Below are 20,906 nucleotides of genomic sequence, written 5' to 3'. Positions count from 1 at the left end.
GCGCGCACGCACGCGCGCGACCTCCTCGGCTCACATGAGTCCGGCTCCTCATTGTCTTGCATGCGCCCGCGCTGGAAAACATCACCAACGACGACAAAAAAAAAAAGAAAAGGCTTCGACTCGGATTGTTTATTCCTTTTTTCTTCTTCTTTGCTTGTAAAAAGATCTATCATGTCCGTCGCTGCAGGAAGCTTTTGCTGGAAATTACGGCTGACGACGTTACTTGAGCTGAGTCTGCTGCAGATGATGTGGGAGACGGTGAGTGAGTGAGTGAGTGAGTGAGTGAGTGACTTCCTGCATGACTTTGGTTGTGTCACATTCAAAACAGGACTTCAGTGGTTCTAAAAGTCTTCATTATCTGACTGAAGTCAAAATGGAGTTGAAGGAAAATCAACTTGGAGCCTCCTTCATATAACATGTACAGCAAAAAACAAAAAAACAAACACGTGTAAATACGTCTTTGGGAGTGAAGGACAGAGCATTAAAAACGTGTTTACACGTTTTGGATTTGAATGAGTTAATATTTTTTATTATTCGTGTTGAATTATTTTATAATTTTTATTTTTATTAGCTGCTGGGATCCAGATCATTTCAATACAATTGGCCAAGGGGAAACATCGTGTCAGATATGAATTTTACGCTAATTAATTTCTGAATGTTTTTTCTTTCGTCAAGCAGATATCAGTTGTGAAGTACTAGCTATGCTAATGAACATAAGTCACTTCTAAACATCCAAAAGATTATTTTGCTCCTAGTAGGGACGTAACGATAACGGTGATATCGCGATATTAAAACTGCCACAATATATCGTCGTGGTCATGTCACAATATTAAAAGCAGCACATCTGCTTTTAAAAAAAAAAAAGTCAGTTTGAGTTCCATTTGTGTAGTACTAGCACCCTCTGGTGGCTATTTTTTTATGCATTTTAATTTTCACATTTAATTAATTAATTAAACATAAAATGTAGTTTCAGTTAATTTTCGTTTTTATTGCGTGAATGAAACTTTTTTGAATTTTGTTTTTGAAAATATATATTAATATTCTTTTTCTTTTTTCTTTTTAAGAAGTAGCCTATATTTTTGAAAGTGTGAAATCTCCCTCGACAGACTGAAACAGTTTTGCAGTGATGGATGATCACTTTTGTCTACCCAAACGACCACAAAAAAAAAATAAATAAAAAATGCGCCTGTAAAGAAACACAATCCGCAAAAAGACGTTCTTGACGACACTGAAATGACCCGAGGGGGGTAAAACGTCAATTACACGTCGTGACGTTAACGATCCCGCCGAGGCCAGCTCGGCAAATCGGTGCCATTCAATAATGACCTCCTGATAGGCCCGGATTTCATTTCAGTCGCAGGAACACCCACGCAAACACGCCGGCCGTATCGTTTGTCGCTATATAACGATATACTTTCATGCTTATCAACATCATCATCGGTTGTGTTGTTTTTCCAAGACGAGCAACATGTTTTCTCCTCACTTGATCCTCGCATGCAAACTGTTGTTGATGTCACTGGAGTGGAAATATTGACACATTTTTCATAAAAACGGGCTTGTCATTCGATTATGCCGACGTTTAGAGAGCGCAAAGCAAAAAAGGGGAAAACGTTGGAATGTTTCATCTTAGATACGGACGGACGGACGGATTCATTCGGAGTGGGACAGTCGAATGTTATTATTATTTCAAAAACATGGTCAGTTGATTTATTTGCTGCATTTTATGTACAAAATAACTTTCCATGGTTAAACCCAAGGGTTGCTTACACATTTGGTACAAGTTGAAACGCAATTTTTTTTTATGGTCTTTTAATACTAAACAGAAATGGTTTTAAAAAAAAAAAACAAATGTCCTTTTTTATTAGGACCAACCATTCACACTCACATTGACACCGATGGACCGTTTGGCGTGTCACCCATCATCTTAAATCGGATTTTTCACAGGATTCAATAGTGGCGGTCTGACGAGACACCGACCTCACAAAAGAAATAAATGGAACGTCTCGCGCTTCAATCGAATCATCGGCAGCCTCGATTGCAGCCATTCGTTCTGCCTGCAATCCGGAGAGCAGAGGCGGTTGATTGGCCGATATATCGTATTTCGCAAGTCGTGACAGATCACCGCGCACCAAACGCATCCGACCGAGACAGAAGACAGACAGACGGACCTCCAAACTTCAAAACCGTGCTTTGTATACAGCAACGCTTGTTTTTAAAGTAATTTATAAATAAAGTTGAGTTGAGTTATGGGCCGCATACCATTTCCGAGCAGGATTTTTTTTCACCGTGTCACGTTCAGGTTCACGTTTGCAAATGTTTGTTTTTGGTGTCATCCGTTCTGTAGACGGAGGCCATCCATCCGGACTGCGCGCTCGTGCTGCAGCACATGAAGGCTCAAGAAGAATGCAGCCGCATCATCCTTCAGGAAGAAAACAAGATGGCCGACGCGACAGGTACGGAAGTCACGCGCGGCTCAAAATGGCGGCGTATGAGGCGTATGTCATCAGACTCGAAGCTTGATTAGGCGCGTCCATGAGTTTCAGTCACGCTCCACATTTTTGGGACTTCTTGCCGGTGGTGTCAGTGGTCAAGTCAAGTCAAGTCATCTTTGTTTAGAAAGCGCTTTCAAACAGCCTGAGCTGTCACAAAGCGTGTACGCTCAATTTTCAAAAATAAATACATAAATAGACATTCATTCATTAATTAATTTTTATTTATTTATATGTATAATTATATTATGTTACATATTTATTATTGACATTAATTTACATAGATTTAAATACATTAATTTATTTATTTACATTACTATATATTTAGAATTAATATACTGTTATTAGATTACTACATATAATTTACAATAATTTACATAGATTTTAATTAAATTGATTAATGAATTAATTTGATTCATTCATTAAAATTATGTAGTCCATAAAAAGCAATGTCTTTAAAGGGATACTTGACTTATTTAGTCCATTATAGCAATAAAAAGTTAAAAAATATATATTTTGTCTACTTTCATTATTTGTCACGTACAATTAGTACCTTTAAAAACACATTTTGCAACTTGCTGTCGACTGAAAATGACATCACAAAAGGGCTCGGGTAACCAATCACAGCTCACCTGTTTTCTAGGTTTGGTCATGTGACATTCACAGAGCTGTGATTGGTTACCTGAGCACATTGTGATGTCATCTTCAGTCGACAGCAAGTTGCAAAATGTGTTTTTAAAAACTACTAATTGTACGTGAAAAATACTGAAAATATCACATTTATTATAGGCAAAATATTCATGTTTGACTGCCAAAAAATGTCAAAATAAATCAAGTATCTCTCTAAGAAACGGTGACGTGTAAGAATTAAAAATCAGTCATTTGTACTTGCTCACAATAATAAAAAATGATCATAACTCGTTAAGAGCAGTTTGTGGTCACCTCTTGTAACACAAGCAGCCAATAAAGGCAGAAAATGTATTTGTCATAATGCTAACTTTAAAAAAAATAAATTTAAATAAAAAATTAGTGAGCAATGTACTGAATTGATGAATGAAAAGAATTGAATCAAACGATGAACGATGAACTATTTAAGAGATTAAAATCAAGTAGCAGCCTCGCTAATATAAAACTAAACTCGAGCATTTGGTTTTTGCGGAACCGGCAAACGTCGTCCACACTGGGGATCAAACTCGCGTCTCGATCACGTGTATGAAGGTCGATCACGTCATGATATGATTTCAAATGTTCTGGTTCTTGCTCGTTTTCTCCCGTTTGCCTTATCGGGACGGATGTTTGTTTGCTATCGGGATGTTTACTCCCCCTCCGCTCGGCGACGTGCGTCTGGTTGGCTATCGGCCGTTTTGGCAGACCGCGCGTATGTGTGGAAGTCCCGCAGGAGGACGGCGGCCTGCTCGTTCTCACGTGTCTTTGGCCGGCGGCGGCGGCCATCTTGATTGCGGGGAAACTCCGCTCCGTATTTGGCGCGGTTTCTCTGCCAGCGCGCCTTCGAGTCGGACGCGCGCGCTCGTCGTCCCCAACGTGAACGCGACGTCGTCCGTGCAACACGTTGAAGCGGAAATCTGAATTCAGCCGTCGGGTGATGCGTCAAAAATAAAAAACAATTTAAAAAAAGGACGTGCAAATTTTGTTTTGGCACCGATTGCACACTCGTTAGTGAAGTGTCTTGCTTGCCAGGCATTTAAAAAAACAGATTGAAAATTGCACTTGTGGGCATTTACAAGCCAAACGGAGACCCGATAAAAACAACAGCAATGGTTATGAAAAAAATAAAATAATAAATAAATACATGAGGCCTGCCTTTGACTTGTAACTGACTTGGAATGTGACTTTAGTCCCTTGAGCATACATAAAACTTGGACAAGGAAGTCTGGCAGTCTCTCCTGACCCTGACCCCTCCAACAACAACAAAAATAAAAATAATAATTATAGAAGCAAACAATTTTTTTTTTTTTTTTCTTTAATGAGAAGAATCCATCCTGCTGAATTTCATGCAGTCATCAACATGGCTTTTGTACTGTATATCTTTATATTTTATTATTATTATTATACATATATATTTATACATATATATTTATATACAACAAACTTTTACATTTGGACCATTTCTATTTTTCTTTCATATACCTTCATTCAAATGATAATTAAAAAAAAGGGCTAAATTGGTTAAACTTTGAAAGCACTTTACCATATTGTCACCTCATTCAACCAGTCACATAAAAAAATATGGAACCTCCAGAGTGACATTATGAAAGGAATCTAATCCAATCCAAAGAGAAATTCTGAAAAAGGATCTTTCTTACGCCAAATAAAAACATTTGGTTGCCCCTCCCCCCCAATAGTTGTAATATTCTCATGGGCAGCTGGCAGTCGGACATTGTCATGATTTTGTCTCGGCAGCAGAACAACTTTGATAACTCCAAGATGGAAGAAACGAAAGCAATATCAGGCTCCAAATATTGCGCCGTGTTTCGGGAAAACGGCACCAAACGGATGTTTTCAAACAGAGGAGCAACTATATGACGAAAAAAAACTCAAAACACAATATGTGACTCCTCTCATATTTTGTAGTCTGTTGTTTGTGCTTTCATATGAGGAGAGATGATTGGTCTTCATTGGCGTTTGTTCACGTACGTCCCGACGTCATCCGGAAAAAGTAAAAAAAAACAAAAAAAAAAAAAACAATTATTTTATATATATATATATATATATATATATATATATATATATATATATACACACACACACACACACAGACACACACACAATAATATAACATATATAAATATTTTATTTAAAAAACTAAAATATAATAAAATTATACATAAATATAAATATTATATAAAATATAATATATATGAATATTTTCTATATAATAAAAATATATAAATATATACAATATAAAATATATATATATATAAAATATAACACGTATATATTAATATACTTATATATTAATTAAATAAATATATACAATATAAAATATATATAAATTATACAAAATAAAATAAAAATGGAAAAAAAAAAAGCCTCCAGCTTCTCTCTGAACATTTTACAAATCCAGATGTTGCGCGTTCATCAAACTGAAAGAAAATACTGGCAAGTCCAAAACGTTGCATTTGAGTCCTTTTCGCCATTTTTTTTTGCCATCCACCGCAACATTTGTCACGTTTTCACGCTGCCATTTTGTAACTTCTGATCCACACGTACGTGGCACTTTCCGTTTTAAGACGGGTCAGTCAGTCCGCCGCGACGTCTTGCTCCTCCCACAAGAAGATGAAAGCAAGTTTTTGTTTTTGCCATCTGATGGCCGAGCTGCATTTTTCTTCCTCCCGTCCCGTGTCACTCGTATCTGCCGCTTCTTGTTCTTTGCCTTTATCACTCCATTGTTTATTAAAGGCGGGATATTGCACCGTATATCCCGGCGGTGCCCTTTTTTTTCTCTCATAATACTTGTAACAATATTATGGCGAGCAGCGGCGGAGAAAAATGTTTTATTGGACCGTGACGAAAAACAATGATAGCTGAGCTATGAGGTGTGGGGGGGGAGTCGGATGACTAATGCGTGTCTCGGATGATTACGTGCAACACTTATATAGATGTACGTTTCTTACGCACTTGCAAACGATAACGCTTCCCTGGTCAATTGCGCTCGTGCACGAAATATCAATCGTGTGCGTCTGCCTCGTTGTACTCCACTTTGACAAATAGCTCAACGTGCATGGAACTGTTGAAGTAGTTTTAGGAAGTACAGTCGCCGATGTCAATGTACTGCTTAGGAACTGGTCTTGTGCTTCATGAGATTGGTCTTCAAAACCAGACCAGTACTACGGTGAAGCAACAATGATGCTTCCGTTTGAGATTTGTTTCAATGTATTGTTCTAAAAATAACAAAGGAGGATTTGTTTTTCTTGCAAACACCATGGGGGGGAAAAAAAAAAAAAAAAAAAAAAAAAAGATACTGGTCGTTTTTTGCTATTGTGGTTTTTCTTTGATATTTTACGGTCTTGGTCTTCTCTCGGTCTTGGCCTTCAAAAGTCTTGGATTTGTCTCGGTCATGAGCTCCAAAAAGTCTTGATCTGATCAAGTCTTGGTCTTTTCTTGGGTCCTGACCAAAAGTCTCCATCTTGTCTGAGTCTCAACCTCCAAAAAATTCGTCTTATTTCGGTCTTGGTCTTGTATCGGAATTGACCTCTATAAATCTTTGGTCTCGATATCCAAAGGTCTTGGTCTTATCTCCGTCTCGACCTTCAAAATATTCGTCTTGTCACAGTCTCAATCTCCAAAAAGTCTTGGCCTTTTCTCTTTCTCGACCTTCAAAAATCTCGGTCTAGTCTCGGTATGGACCTCCAAAAGATTCGTCTTAACTCGGTTTTGACCTCCAAAAGTCTTGGTCTTGTCTCTGTCTCAACCTCCAAAAAGTCTTGGTCTGTTCTTGGTCTCCAAAAGTCTTGGTCCTGCCTCGGTCTGGACCTCCAAAAGATTCGTCTTGTCTCGGTCTCGGCCTCCAAAAAGTCGTGGTCTTTTCTTGGTCTCAACCTTCAAAAATCTTGGTCTTGTCTTGGTCTCAATCTCCAAGTCTTGGTCTTGTCTCGGTCTCGACTTCCAAAAGATTCGTATTGTCTCGATCTCTATCTCCAAAAAGTCATGGTCTTTTCTCAGTCTCAGCCTTCAAAAATATTGGTCTTGTCTCAGCATGGACCTCCGCCAAAATATTTGTATATTATCAGTCTTGATCTCCAAAAGTCTTGGTCTTGTCTAGGTCTCAACCTCCAAAAGATTCGTCTCGTATCGGTCTCGACCTCCAAAAGTCTTGGTCTTGCCTTGGTCATGATTCTCTCTAGTCTTCATAATGTCTTGGTCTTCGTTGATGTGGCCTTTACTACAACACTATTCGGAAGGTGAAATAAATAACGCGCCACGCAAGCCACAGACCCGTTCGAAAGGACGCCATCGCGAAGACCCTGTGACAAAAAGGGTCCATTATCTGAGACGGCGGAATACCTGCAAAAGAGCACTCGGTTCATTTGCAGTATTCATCACAATGTCAGCGTCTGTAATTAGCGGGCTAATGAAGGAAGCGCCATTCGCACATTGTGATTGAAATGACAACATTGTGGCCTTTTCCGCCCGCCCGTCCAAGCACGCGCCGGCCGTCCATTAAGCCGGGAGAGCCATTAGTCGACCGTACGCGCGACGGATGACTAACGTGACATTTTCATCCACACGGCGACGTGAAACGCACGACTGAACGTGAGCCGCAAAACCTTCACTTCTTATGACTGTTAGCTTGAAAAATAACTCGCATATCCTGCGCTAAGTATGAAAGGTAACTCACAGATTATCTCACGATATTACGGTACCACGATTATCGGTATATTGGTTCAAGTCATAAATCCACGATCGTCTACGATCAAACTTCTCAAGACATAAATTGATGTTTTTTTTTCAATGAGAACATTGATTATTTTTGTACCATGAGTACTTTAGTGTGTGTGTTTTTTTTAAACAAATACAAATGTCTTCTTAACAGAGACCACTTTCTGTCATGCAACATGTCAGGGTTAGGCTTATATGAAATCGATATTAATATTCCTGGTTCGTGCGTTAGGAAGAGACGTTGCGATGACGAACGTTGGTTTGTTTTTTTCCCGCCTCAGGGTGCCCGACGGCGTGGGACGAGATTCGCTGCTGGTACGGCGTTGAGGTGGGCCAGGTGGTCGGCGTCTCTTGCGCCAATATCTCCCAGCTGTTCCATAACAAAGGTACATCGATCAAACGTGTCCTTTTTTTTTTAATTTTTTTTTTTTTTTTTTTTTAAAGAAACCGATCAAGGAAAAGAAAACAGTTGGCATCGTAACGGCTTTTTGAAGCGTACGTATATCGCAACTGTTCTGAATTATGTTTTGTGCGTTAGAGTATGATGGTCAAAAAATACAAATCCGGATATGAGGCGACGATATTATAGTTGCTGAAGTATAGCTCATGAAAGTCAGTTGAAAGTCACCGTTCTATTTTTAGACATTCCCCAAGATCGGGCCTGCAGTCTGATGAGTGCTTTGTGACCTCTACTACACCAAAAAATAGCATGACTGTTTGATTTTCTTTCCAAATTGTCCCATCTTTGTGAATGAATGATTTATTTATTTATTGTATTTCTTTACGAGACTCGAGACACGCTCCCAAAGGGAGCATTAAAAAAAAATATAAATAATAATTATTAACAAAATAAAATAAAAATGAAAATGCTTTTCAAAAAATGAAAAACTAACTGAAACTACATTTTATGTTACTACAAAACTAAAACTAATGACAGCAAAAATGTTCTTTGGTAATTAATTGAATGCAAGAGCCTTTGGGGATGATTTTAAGTCGATTTATTTCGATATCAACCGGAAAAGGGACGCTTGAAAGTGATGTCATTGAGCAGCAGCCAATAGAAAAGCACCAAAAGATGACGTCACTCCCACGCTGTTTTTTGAATATTCGGCACAAGTAAGACATTTAAAAAAACTAAAACTAATACTGAAACTAACTAAAACTAAGTATTTATTAAATAACTAAAACTAATCAAAACTAACAAAAAACACTCTGAAAACAAATTAAAACTAAAAAAAAAAAAATAAATAAAAATAAATTTTAAAAAACTCAAAACGAAATAAAAAAATAAAATGAAAAATTCCAAAACTTTAATAACCCTGGTGTGAAGTGCTTTGTTTTCTTAAAATGAAGTTGGAAATGATTCGGATGCTCTCGTGCAAACGACGAAACAAAGAAAAAACGCTTTCAAAACCTTCTTTCCAATCGTACCTGCTCGCACGCTGATATTTTTATCGACGAGCGAGAATTTGCGCTCTCGCCCGAATTCCGAAGAGAAAGAGAGCACAAAGCAGAAGAAGCGCAAAACAAATATTTGGTGTCGAGCCGAGCCGAGCGAGGCGGGCGGTTTGCATGTTGATGACCTGATAACTCAAATGTTAGTGGGTTCGCGGCCTCCCGATGGATTTCCGCCTCCGCCGAAGTCAAAGCGCGGTTGGAGGAGTTGCCGACGCGTTTCGAGAGATCGACGATCGATTGCAGGGGAAGATAATGAATTGGAAAATCAAAAGGGTGAACGCCCGGGGGCCCCGCGGCATGAGCGCGAAATTGGCGCGGCTCGTGAAAGTCAGGCAACGTGGAGTCTCCGGAGTCTTCAGCCTTTGGCGCCGAACGTCACCTTACGTGATCCTCCGCTAAAAACTCCCACCATTCAATCTCCTCGGACGTGCAGGCGGATTTTCAGCATCATCATCATCATCATCCTCTTATCAGCTGCTAGCTGCAAACGCTCACGCTCTAACTGTACATTTTGTGACATTGCAGGTATGACGGATGCTTTCGAGTAGCGGGGCTTGCGCTTGCGAAGCAAAGCAGGCACATATTTCATATCCGAGAAAACAGCGTTTATTATTTGTCTTTATTTACCGGAATTTTCCAGACAAAAATGCGGCCCGAACCGTTTAACGTACCGGCACAAATGAGGTATTAAAAGATGCGGCTCCATCTGACTTGGCTGGGAATTACTTTTTTCGGAATTCCGAGTTACCATGGCGACGCAATTCCCAAAAATACCCTGCCAAAAAGTCCCATAGGAATGAATGGAGAAGGGGGGTGGGGGGGAGATCCACAAATCAAGCACCTAGGGACTGACTTGATCTCAACAGGAAGTGACCTGATTTCAAAAGGAAGTGACCTGATTTCAAAAGTGACTTGATTTCAACAGGAAGTGACCCAAAAGTGACATGATTTCAACTGGAAGTGGCCTAAAATCAACAGGAAGTGACCTGGTTTCAACAGGAAGTGACCTAGGACTGGCCTGATTTCAACAGGAAGTGCCCTGTTTTCAACAGGAAGTGAGCCAAAAGGGACCCGATTTCAACAGGAAGTGACCCAGAAGTGGCCTACAATCAACAGGAAGTGGCCTGATTTCAACAGGAAGTGAGCCAAAAGGGACCCGATTTCAACAGGAAGTGACCCAGAAGTGGCCTACAATCAACAGGAAGTGGCCTGATTTCAACAGGAAGTGACCCGGAACTGACCTGATTTCAAAAGTGTGACTTGATTTAAACAGGAAGTGACCCAAAGGTGACCTGATTTCAACAGGAAGTGACCTGATTTCAACTGGAGGTGGCCTAAAATCAACAGGAAGTGATCTGATTTTAACAGGAAGTGACCTGGTACTGAACTGATTTCAAATTTAAGTGACTTGGTTTCAAAAGGAAATGACCCAAAAGTGACCTAATTTCAACTGGAAGTGGCCTAAAATCAACAGGAAGTGACCCAGAATTGACCCTATTTCAACAGGAAGTGCCCTGATTTCAATATGAAGTGACCCAGAAGTGACTTAAAATCAACAGGAAGTGACCTGATTTCAATAGGAAGTGACCCAAAACTGATCTGATTTCAACAGGAAGTGCCCTGATTTCAACAGGAAGTGACTTGAATTTTGTGACCTTGCACTAGCGGCCAAATGAGCCAGAGCAACCAGTACACTCGAAAAATAGATATTAATATATAGCATAATCAGTAGGCTAGTTCATCACAAGTGCTACGATTTCGCTCAGAAGAGAGTGGACAGGAAACTGAGATTGATTTGCAAAAAGCGTATTAAATGGGGAAGAAACAAATGCCAATACCAAAATGTAACTATGTACAGTAAATATTAACAACCATGATTAAAATAGTTCAATCAGCGCTCATCAAATTCATTCAATAACAACACTCCCAAAGTCAATCAATAACATCCAAAGCCCAGCGTTGGCGAATGCGAAAAGGCCTCACGTCTGGGTCTAATGAGATAGTCCAGAAATGTGTGTGTGCATGTGTAGAAGGTGCAAAAGGGGTTTGAAGCAGTTGGTGGAATGGAAAGAGGATTTGCAGAAGGTTGGATGCATAGTAGCCAAGATGTCAAAAGGCGAAAGTGGGGTTGTGGGCCACGAAGAGCCCCCTACCGGCCTGGCAGGAGGAGGTCGACACTTGAGAGCTTTCAATCCATTTCAATTTGTAGGTGCGGGTCCGACTCCTTTTTAGCTCACCATCAGTTGAGAACACGGCCTAACAACAGTACCATCAATTCTCAATCACATTAATGTTCATTACAATCGCATCCATATAAATATTAGCAATATTTACAAAAAGTATCATCTAACATCATCAATACACAATCAACAGTTAAGTTGTCGTCGGCATTCATAATTCTGTCAACAATAAAGTAACATAGTTGAGGTTCTTTAACCGTTCAAATTGCTCCATTCAAACATTCACAAAACAGATTAACAGCATATTAACAGCTTCGCTAATCACGTTCAATGAGCCCAACCGAGATGACAGCAACAAACATTTCACTCACCCGTCGTCGCGGTACACAACACGCCACCTCCGCTGCGTCAACGTAAAACACTCGGCCGGCCACGGTAGAGGGCTCCTATAAATCCACGCAATAAGGCGGTTTAGTTACAAATCCAAAGTTAAAATATGCGGGAAAGAAAGATTCAAACCTGTAGCTCGCGGCGAAGCACACCCACCCCAACTTAACTCCTTCACCCGGCGCTACCGCACTTCCGCATTAAATCTCCCATACTGACCGCGCTTTCGCATGACGTCGCCCCCTTCGGTAGCGATTGGATGATCACTGGTCACATGGCCAGTGAAAATATAATAGGAATAAAATAACCTGACTAGCCGTTTTATCATCTATGTTACAATTTGATCACATTGGTGGGGTTTGTCAGGATGATAAGCTAGCAAAAAAGGAGGCAAAATCTCAGATGAAGGGGAACGTAATATGCTTGTGAAGCGAGTCAAGATGTAGAGGAAGCTAATATGTGCTAGCATTAGCATGTAAGTGTTATTAGAGATTGTAGTTTGTTTATATGCATTGCTCTTATGTACAAAAGCACAATATTGTATTCTTTTTTAGTATGAGCTAAAAAAAAAAATTTTTTACAATATTGTGCCTTTTTTTGTATCGCCAACCTCCCCAAAATATCGTGATAATTCTCGTATCATGACCTTCATATCGTGATAATATCATATTGTCATGTTTTGGATATCGTTACAGCCCTACCAAACATTATGGATGATTTCAAAAACCCGTTTGTGTCAATTATTATGAATGTCGTTATTGAACAGATTCTTTGGATTTTCTTTGTTTTTTGCATTTGGACGCTGCTTTTTGAATTGCGTTGATGTTCGTAGGTTACGTCTACCGGAACTGCACCGAGGACGGCTGGTCCGAGCTGTACCCGACCTACACGGACGCCTGCGAGTTTGCCGACGACAGCCAAGCAGAATCCGAGGTAAAAAAAAAATTATTAGGAATGTTGTTAATGTAATATACTGCGCAACAACAATTTTCTTTTCAAATGCAATTCTCATTTTGGGGAATTTTTTGCACAAGCTGTCAATAGTCAGCATATTTTTTATTTTTTTTTCTCTGAATAATCCTCATTGTGTGGCCCTGCAAAATTAGGAAACTAACAATTTTTTCCAATGAATGAAAGCTTGCTTCTTACTGTAACAACATTTTTGCCTTCTCGACTCTCACCGTCAACCGGTCGAAGGCAGATGGCCGCCCCCATGCTGAGTCCGTTTGGCTTAATAGGGCGCCTTGACATATGCTCGCTCGCGTGGGGGATCCCAACGCTTCCATTTCATTTTGCTTCTCTCGTGACATTTTTCGGGAAACTGATAACTGCTAATAAGCACGATATTACACAGATGAAAAAGATCAACAAGCTTTTTTTGTGAAAAGATACATTTTGTCCACAACGGTGACTTTGACACAATTTTTTGGGTTTTTTTGTTTAGTGACGCTCTGTGAATTTGGTTTAATGTGACAAAAGCGTTGATCATTCACGTCAGTCATGAAAACGTTCGATTTCATCAGATTTGTCATGTTTCAACGTAATTGCAAACACCGGAAGCCCATTGAAAAGCGATACTATGCTGCCATCTGCTGCCCATAGTTAGTGGGTGTTTTGATTCCACAACCCACTGACCAGGCAGCAGACGTTGCACTGCCCATTGATTAAAAAAAAAAAAAAAATGTAGTTGACGTCGTTTCACGTTCATGGCAGCATACATAGTAATTTTAATAATCGTTATGAAACGTTTTTGGCGGTCAAAGAGTTAACGGAAACTTCAACACTGTATTTAACAAACAAATTGCAATTTGTTTCATGTTTGAACAGCAATCAAATCAATCAAATATTAAGGCTTAATGTTCCATTAGTAGAACGTTCTTCCATGCTTAAAATTTGAACCGTAACCCTCAGTAAGACTTTTTGTTGAATATTTCCATCAAAAATTGATGTTAAAAGATCGATTCGGCCGCATATTGACATATCGACACAAGAATTGCACGCTGTAACATTGCGATTTATTGCCAGATCGATTTTTCTTAACAATAACAATTCTTAGCAATAAATCAGGGGTGTGAATGTTCCGGTACAAGGCGATTCGATCCGTATCACGATCCATAGGTCACGAATCGATGTCGATTGATCCCGACACAAATCTATATATTGATTATTGCAATTTTTTGGATTTTTTTAACTCAACTTTAGAAAATACTAATCTATGTAAGATTTGTATGAAAATGTATTTATTCATCTGAAACGTCCTGCTTAGAACCGTCAAATAACAAATAATCGGTTGCAAATCTTGCAACCAGTTTCATGCTTGAACAGCATTCAAATTAAAATATTAAGACTTCATATTTCATGAAGATAATATTCATCCATGCTTAACGTGTGAATCGTAATCCTAAGTAAGACATTTTGTTGAATATTTCCATCCAAAATGGATTTTTAAACCCAGACGGATTTTCCTTTTTTGTCTTTGCAATTCAGACAACGTACTTCTCCAACTTCAAGCAGGTGTACACCGCCGGCTACGCCACCTCGCTCATCTCGCTTATATCGGCCATGTTTGTCTTTACAGTATTCAGGTAATTTTTTCGTTGTGTTTGCAATCACGGAAAGTCCAGTGCAGCAGTAATCTACAATTTCCGATGCATTTGCATTCAAAATGCTTCCAATTGTTTTGTTGGTTTGTGTTTTTGGTCAGGAAGTTCCACTGCACCCGAAACTACATCCACATGAACCTTTTCTTCTCGTTCATCCTGAGAGCGAGCGCCGTCTTCGTGAAAGACGAAGTTCTCTTCTCCAACCAAGACCTGGACCACTGTTTCGTGTCCACTGTGAGTGCGGCACCACGTCATAAGTCAAATTGGAATCAGTTTGCGTCATCGTCAATTGTCGTCCACGAGGGGATTTCGCACATGCTCGCATGGTACGCACGCGTGTGAAAAGATTTGGCTGGCTCACGACGGGAATATTTGACAAAGCTTGAGGGAGGTTGAAAGCGGACCTTGAGACACCGACGAGCTTCGTGCCGGCTTGGACGAGGCGACAGCGGGCGCTAGCAGGACCAAAACCGACAAAATTACAAATAAATAAATGACTAAAAGGGAAAATTAGTACAGTATTATAGTATAATACTATATATAGATATAGAGATATTATAGTATAACCAGTATTATAAAATAATAGTAATAAATTAAATTGCTAAATTAATTTAAATTAATAAATTACATTAATTTAAATTACTAAATTAAATTGACTGAAATTACTCAATTGAATTGCTAAATTAAATTAAACTGCTAAATTAAATGACTAAATTAAATGACTAAATTAAATTAACTTAATTACTAAATTAAATTAAATTGCTAAATTAAATGACTAAATTAAATTCAATTACTACATTAAATGAAAATAAATTACCAAATTAGATTCATAAATTAAATTGCTAAATAAACTTACTAAATTAAATGAAATAAAATTACTAAATTGAATTACTAAATGATATTAAAACGAATTACTCAATTCAATTAATCAATGAATTTCAATTGCTAAATCAAATTACTAAGTTAAATGAAATGAAATGAAATGAGGACGGCGGCGTTGTTTTTCGCCGTCCCCGCAGACGTCGTGCAAATCGGCGGTGGCCTTCTTCCAGTTCAGCATCCTGGCCAACTACTTCTGGCTGCTGGTGGAGGGCATGTACCTGCAGACCCTGCTGGCGCTCACCTTCGTCTTCCAGAAAAAATACTTCTGGTGGTACATCGTCATCGGCTGGGGTGAGTGGTGACAAACACAATCGGCCTCCCCGCTTTCTTTTCATCGCGTTGGTGTTCGGGGGCCATCTTGAACGCGTGCTGGTTCCTCAGGTCTCCCGTCAACAATTATAACGGCCTGGATCTTGACGCGCAACTTCTATGACGACAGAGGGTGAGTTGACAGCAACTGATAATAATACACAACAATTTCATCAACAACAAAATATACATCCCAAAAAATCATTTGGTCAACGCACATTTCTCACCGGACTAAAATTAGACTGAGACGAGACTACAACCCTTATTAATAAATAATAGCAGTGAAGGTTGTTGTTTTTTTAAACGTAATCTGGTGGGAAAGTCGTCATGTGGTTTGTTTCCCTTGTCTTGTTTCTGATCTCTTTTACGGCATGCAGCTGCTGGGACGACACCGATGTGGCCTTCATCTGGTGGATCATAAAAGCGCCGATAAGCGCCTCGTTGCTGGTGAGTTACAAGTGGGAGCAAACGGACACTTATTAGATACTCTTTCGATTTATATACATCCCTAACCTGCCACTGGAAGTCGGAAACGCAGGAAGTCCTCCTCGCCAGTAGTTGGTGCTATTTCTCAACAGACTGACACTTCGGCAAATCAACAATTTGAGAGACTAAAACTTTGATTGTACATTTAGAACAGATATCAAATTTACGATTCTCGTGAGTTGACTATTGAAGTCATGCGAGTCAGCATTCCCACAATGATTTTTATTCTCCTCACTTCGACACAATTCCGGGCTATATATCGTCTTGATTCCACGTTACTTGCTTAATACTCGCACAATGTAACTTGTAATATCAACTTTTCCCGATTCATTTCCAATGGGACAGACATTGAACTTTTTCCAAGTCCCACTTTCCACAATTAAAACATTTCATTTTCACATCATTTATCTTTCAATTTACGTCATAAGCGTTACAGCTGTCAAAATGAATCGATTAATCGATATGTAATCGGTTATCAAATTAATTGACAACTATTTTAATAATCGAGTAATTGTTGGGAGCCAGTTTTTTATTTAAAATTGTACAAATCCTCGGATTTCAGCATATGATTATCACTTGTGTTTAATCAAAATAAGACATTTGCAAGCATGTTTTTACTTTGAAAAATATGACCGAACCGGTAACATAGTACATCAATCCCCCCTTTTTTTAAATCACTATACAAATACAGAGTACAAAATGCACACCAATCACTGGTTAATAAACAGTTGAACGGGGAAAAATGCTTTTCAATACTTTTTATGCAAAATCCAGTCAAGTCAAGTTTATTTATGTCGCCCTTAATCACACAAAAGTCTCAATGGGCTTGACATTAAAATTAACATGAATCCATTAGTCGATCAATCGATTGCATAGATTAATCGATTCTAAAAAATAGTCGATAGTGCACTAATAAGCATTCAGCTATTGGCGTTCAGTTTTCAGCATTCCGGCGCAATTTCTACAGAAATTACACTTAGTCTAGTTTACAGTTGAACATTTTAATGGCCTTGACACCCCTTTAATACGTAAACATATGCGTAAAAGTGTCCTTCTTGATTTCTTTAGGTCAACTTCATCATCTTCATCAACGTAAAACTTTGTCATTTTCACATCATTTATCTTTCAATTCAGTTTTCAGCATTCCGGCACAATTTCTCCCCAAATTGCACTTAGTCTAGTTACAGTTAAACATTTGAATGGCTCGACACCCGTTTAATACGTAAATCTTTGCGCAAAAGTGTCCTTCCTGATTTCCGCAGGTCAACTTCATCATCTTCATCAACGTGATCCGCATCCTGGTGCAGAAACTCCGATCGCCGGGCGTCGGCGGCAACGACAGCAGCCACTTCAAGTGAGACACGATTGCTCGCAAAACAAAAAAACGCGCGCGCGCGTGAAGCGAATGAGGTCACGTGTTGTGCATTTGTGCCGCCATGTTGGTCAGGAGACTTGCCAAATCCACGCTGCTGCTCATTCCGCTCTTCGGGATGCACTACATGGTTTTTGCCTTCCTGCCCGAGAACACGGGCGCCGAAGCGCGTCTTTTCATCGAACTCGGCTTGGGATCGTTTCAGGTCAAACCTTTGCGGACATTTTCGGGGGTGTTCGCGAGCTACAACACATATTTGGTATCATAATGATTGCTTGTTTGGTTGCAGGGATTTGTTGTGGCCCTTCTCTACTGCTTCTTAAATGGAGAGGTGAGTGGCTTGAAAATGAAGATGACGCAAAATAAAGTTTCAATATTGACGTCAATTTTGATTATTTGCTATAATTTGCCTCACTTTTTGCAGCTTTTTGCATTTTTTGAACATTATTGTACCTATAGTGTTGCGCTGTGTTGGTTTTGTTTTGCTTTTTTGTGTTTGGTTTTTGTTTTGTTTGGTTTCTGCTTTTGCTTTTGGTTTGGTTTAGTTTTTGTATGTGTTTTTTTTTTTCTGGGGGGGGGGGGTTGGTTTGGTTTCTGTTTTTGGTTTGGTTTTGGTTTGGATCGGTTTTTGTTTTTATTTTTGTTTTAGGTTTGGTTTGTTTTTTGGTTTGTTTATTGGTTTGTGTGTTTGGGTTTTGTTTTGTTTTGTTTTGTTTTGTTTTGTTTTGTTTTGTTTTGTTTTGTTTTGTTTTGTTTTGTTTTGTTTTGTTTTGTTTTGGTTTTTGTTTGGTTTGGTTTGGTTTTTGTTTGGTTTGGGTTGGTTCAGTTTGGTTTGTTTGGTTTCTGTTTTAGTTTATGTTTTTGGTTTGGTTCTGTTTTTGTTTTTTGGTTTGGTTTGGTTTTGTTTTTGTTTTGTTTTGTTTTGTTTTGTTTTTTTGTGTTTGGATTTTGTTTTGTTTGGTTTCTGCTTTTGCTTTTGGTTTGGTTTAGTTTTTGTATGTGTTTTTTTTTTTCTGGGGGGGGGTTGGTTTGGTTTCTGTTTTTGGTTTGGTTTTGGTTTGGATCGGTTTTTGTTTTTATTTTTGTTTTAGGTTTGGTTTGTTTTTTGGTTTGTTTATTGGTTTGTGTGTTTGGGTTTTCTTTTGTTTTGTTTTGTTTTGTTTTGGTTTGTTTTATTTTGGTTTGGTTTGGTTTTTGTTTGTTTGGTTCAGTTTGGTTTGTTTGGTTTCTGTTTTAGTTTCTGTTTTTGGTTTGGTTCTGTTTTTGTTTTGTTTTGTTTTGGTTTATGTTTTTGTTTTGGTTTGGTTTATGTTTTTGGTTTGTCTTGTTTCGTTTTGTGTCGTTTCGTTTTGTGTCGTTTCATTTTGTTGAGTTTTTTGTGCGCGCAGGTGCAAGCGGAGCTGAAGAAGCGGTTTTGGAAGTGGCAGACTCAGAATGACCTGCGCTACAGCAAACGCCGTCGAACCCTTTTCACGGAAAGCAGCACGGTGACGCAGATTTCCGTCCTGGACAAAAGCAGCCCCAAAGATGGGCCGGCCTGCCAAACGACAAACGCGCTTGCCGGCGTCGCCGCCACCTGCGACAGTTCCATCGTTTGAGTCGCAATCGTCGCTCCCGTTTCACGCTCGATCGATCGAATGTATCGTTCAGTTTTGCACAAGTGTCGTTCATTGGCAAAAATTGCGCCGAGTTTGGAAAAATGAACCGATATGAACATTTCTGATGATGCGGTAAATGATGTTTATTCATCATCGACCAATAAAATCAATATTGCGCATTGATATGATTCTTCTATGATTGACAGAGGGGGAAATACATTTTCAATATAATTGCTTAATTCTTATCTTGATAGTCCCACAAGTTGCTTCATAATGTACACCCCAAATATTATTTCAATATAGAACAGAATCCTAAAACAAACGTTTTATTGCTATAAATATGAAAGTTGTGCAAAATAGTTTCACTGTTTCTATTAATAGCTTTTACGATCCAACAGCTGGCTTCATTGTTGCTGTACAGTACGGAAATGGAAAGTTGTATTTTTCATATTCAAACCAAATAAGCTGCGGTGTCGATCTGCATCGCATATGTTTGATTATTTTCAAAAGCATGCACGCAACAAAACGTCCATACGGGTAACATCCGACTTCATTCCGTGTTGTCAGTTCCTCTCATGCCAAAAATGTACTGGAAGTGGATTTTTCTCTTACTGGTTCACATTTTCATACCAAAAACAAACAAACATTGTTGTTGCTTATCGTTCGTGGCATTGAGACCAATAAAGTTGCTGTTTTTTAATCTATTTTTATTGTCTGGAAATCCCAGTGAAAACAACAAAAAACTGTGATGATGAGCAGCTTTTATTTTATTTCATTTGTTTTTTTTTGTACGTAATTTTGCTCATAAAGCAATCAATGAGTCTTAACGTGACTCTTGGCAATCGTTTTCTTTCTCGCAATCAAGCGAAACAACACGTCAGGTCGTCCGCAACATTTTTCATATTCACGTTGAAGAAAGTGGCAATCACGAAAACGAGTGTTTGATTGAACTGATAATCGTGCTGTTGTGTTTTGTTGACCTGGTCTTGAAATCACGACGGTAAAAGTGAGTTTGCAACTGTCGACGTCGTAGCGGAACTGAACTGACTTCATCGCGTGACGAGTGCGGGAAGAAGCAAAAAGGAGGAAGTGGAAACGACGTCCACGACAGAATGGCAACAAATACGCAACTTGCAAATAGACGAGGGAAGGAAAGAACAAGATTGGCCCAATTTAGCCAGCCATCATCCAACCAGCCATCTAACAGCCATTTATCCATACAGCATCCATCCATCATCATCCAACCGTCAATCATGATCCATCCCTCTACCATCCATCCAACATCCAATCATCCATCCATACATCATCCAACCATCCATCCATCATGATCCATCCATCCATCATCCGTCCATCTATCATCCAACCATCCATCCATCATCCATCCATCATCCATTCATCAATCCATCATCAATCTATCATCCAACCATCCATCCATCATCCGTCCAACATCCATTCATCATCCATCCATCTATCATCCAACCATCATGATCCATCCACCATCCATCCATCCATGTTGGTTGTCTGTGTGAAATCCGGCATGTATCACCCTTTTGCTTTCGTGTTCAGGCTAAACACCACAAGTGGACTAACGATGTCACAACATTTATTGTCTTTCCTTTCATATTGTACAGAACCCGTCTGATCAAATGAGAGCTCAGGAGGGACAAAGACAAGTTTTACATTCGACCTTGAAGGGCTACTTTTCTTTGTTTGTTTCAACACCCGCAATGACCCGTCAACTG

At 39.2% G+C, this 20,906-nt stretch overlaps 1 protein-coding gene and 1 long non-coding RNA gene across 2 annotated transcripts; one reads left to right on the top strand and one right to left on the bottom strand.

The window, feature by feature from the left end:
- The first annotated feature begins 34 nt into the window (after positions 1–34).
- On the top strand, positions 35–19,778 carry ghrhrb (growth hormone releasing hormone receptor b). Its single transcript, XM_077535163.1, has 13 exons — positions 35–258; positions 2,345–2,453; positions 8,171–8,275; positions 12,747–12,847; positions 14,402–14,499; positions 14,619–14,751; positions 15,537–15,690; positions 15,781–15,841; positions 16,086–16,155; positions 17,457–17,548; positions 17,642–17,771; positions 17,856–17,897; positions 18,955–19,778. Exons 1-13 carry the CDS (start codon positions 61–63, stop codon positions 19,162–19,164), a joined length of 1,503 nt encoding a protein of 500 aa, XP_077391289.1. The 5' UTR covers positions 35–60; the 3' UTR covers positions 19,165–19,778.
- Positions 10,035–12,226, bottom strand: LOC144027543 (uncharacterized). The gene is made up of 3 exons (XR_013285483.1): positions 12,047–12,226; positions 11,899–11,973; positions 10,035–11,603 (listed from the first exon to the last, which is right to left on the bottom strand). It is a non-coding gene; the product is annotated as an uncharacterized LOC144027543 (long non-coding RNA).
- Positions 19,779–20,906: the final 1,128 nt, after the last annotated feature.

This window comes from Festucalex cinctus, chromosome 10 (genome assembly GCF_051991245.1).
Source record: "Festucalex cinctus isolate MCC-2025b chromosome 10, RoL_Fcin_1.0, whole genome shotgun sequence".
Lineage (NCBI taxonomy): Eukaryota > Metazoa > Chordata > Actinopteri > Syngnathiformes > Syngnathidae > Festucalex > Festucalex cinctus.
This window is presented reverse-complemented; position numbering and strand designations above follow the sequence as displayed.

Bases quoted from the DNA above. Each gene is read 5' to 3' on its own strand.
- ghrhrb (XM_077535163.1), top strand. From the start codon at position 61: ATGCGCCCGCGCTGGAAAACATCACCAACGACGACAAAAAAAAAAAGA. The intron at 17,772-17,855 runs GTCAAACCTTTG...GTTTGGTTGCAG, and splicing joins TCGGCTTGGGATCGTTTCAG to GGATTTGTTGTGGCCCTTCT. The intron at 17,898-18,954 runs GTGAGTGGCTTG...TTGTGCGCGCAG, and splicing joins ACTGCTTCTTAAATGGAGAG to GTGCAAGCGGAGCTGAAGAA.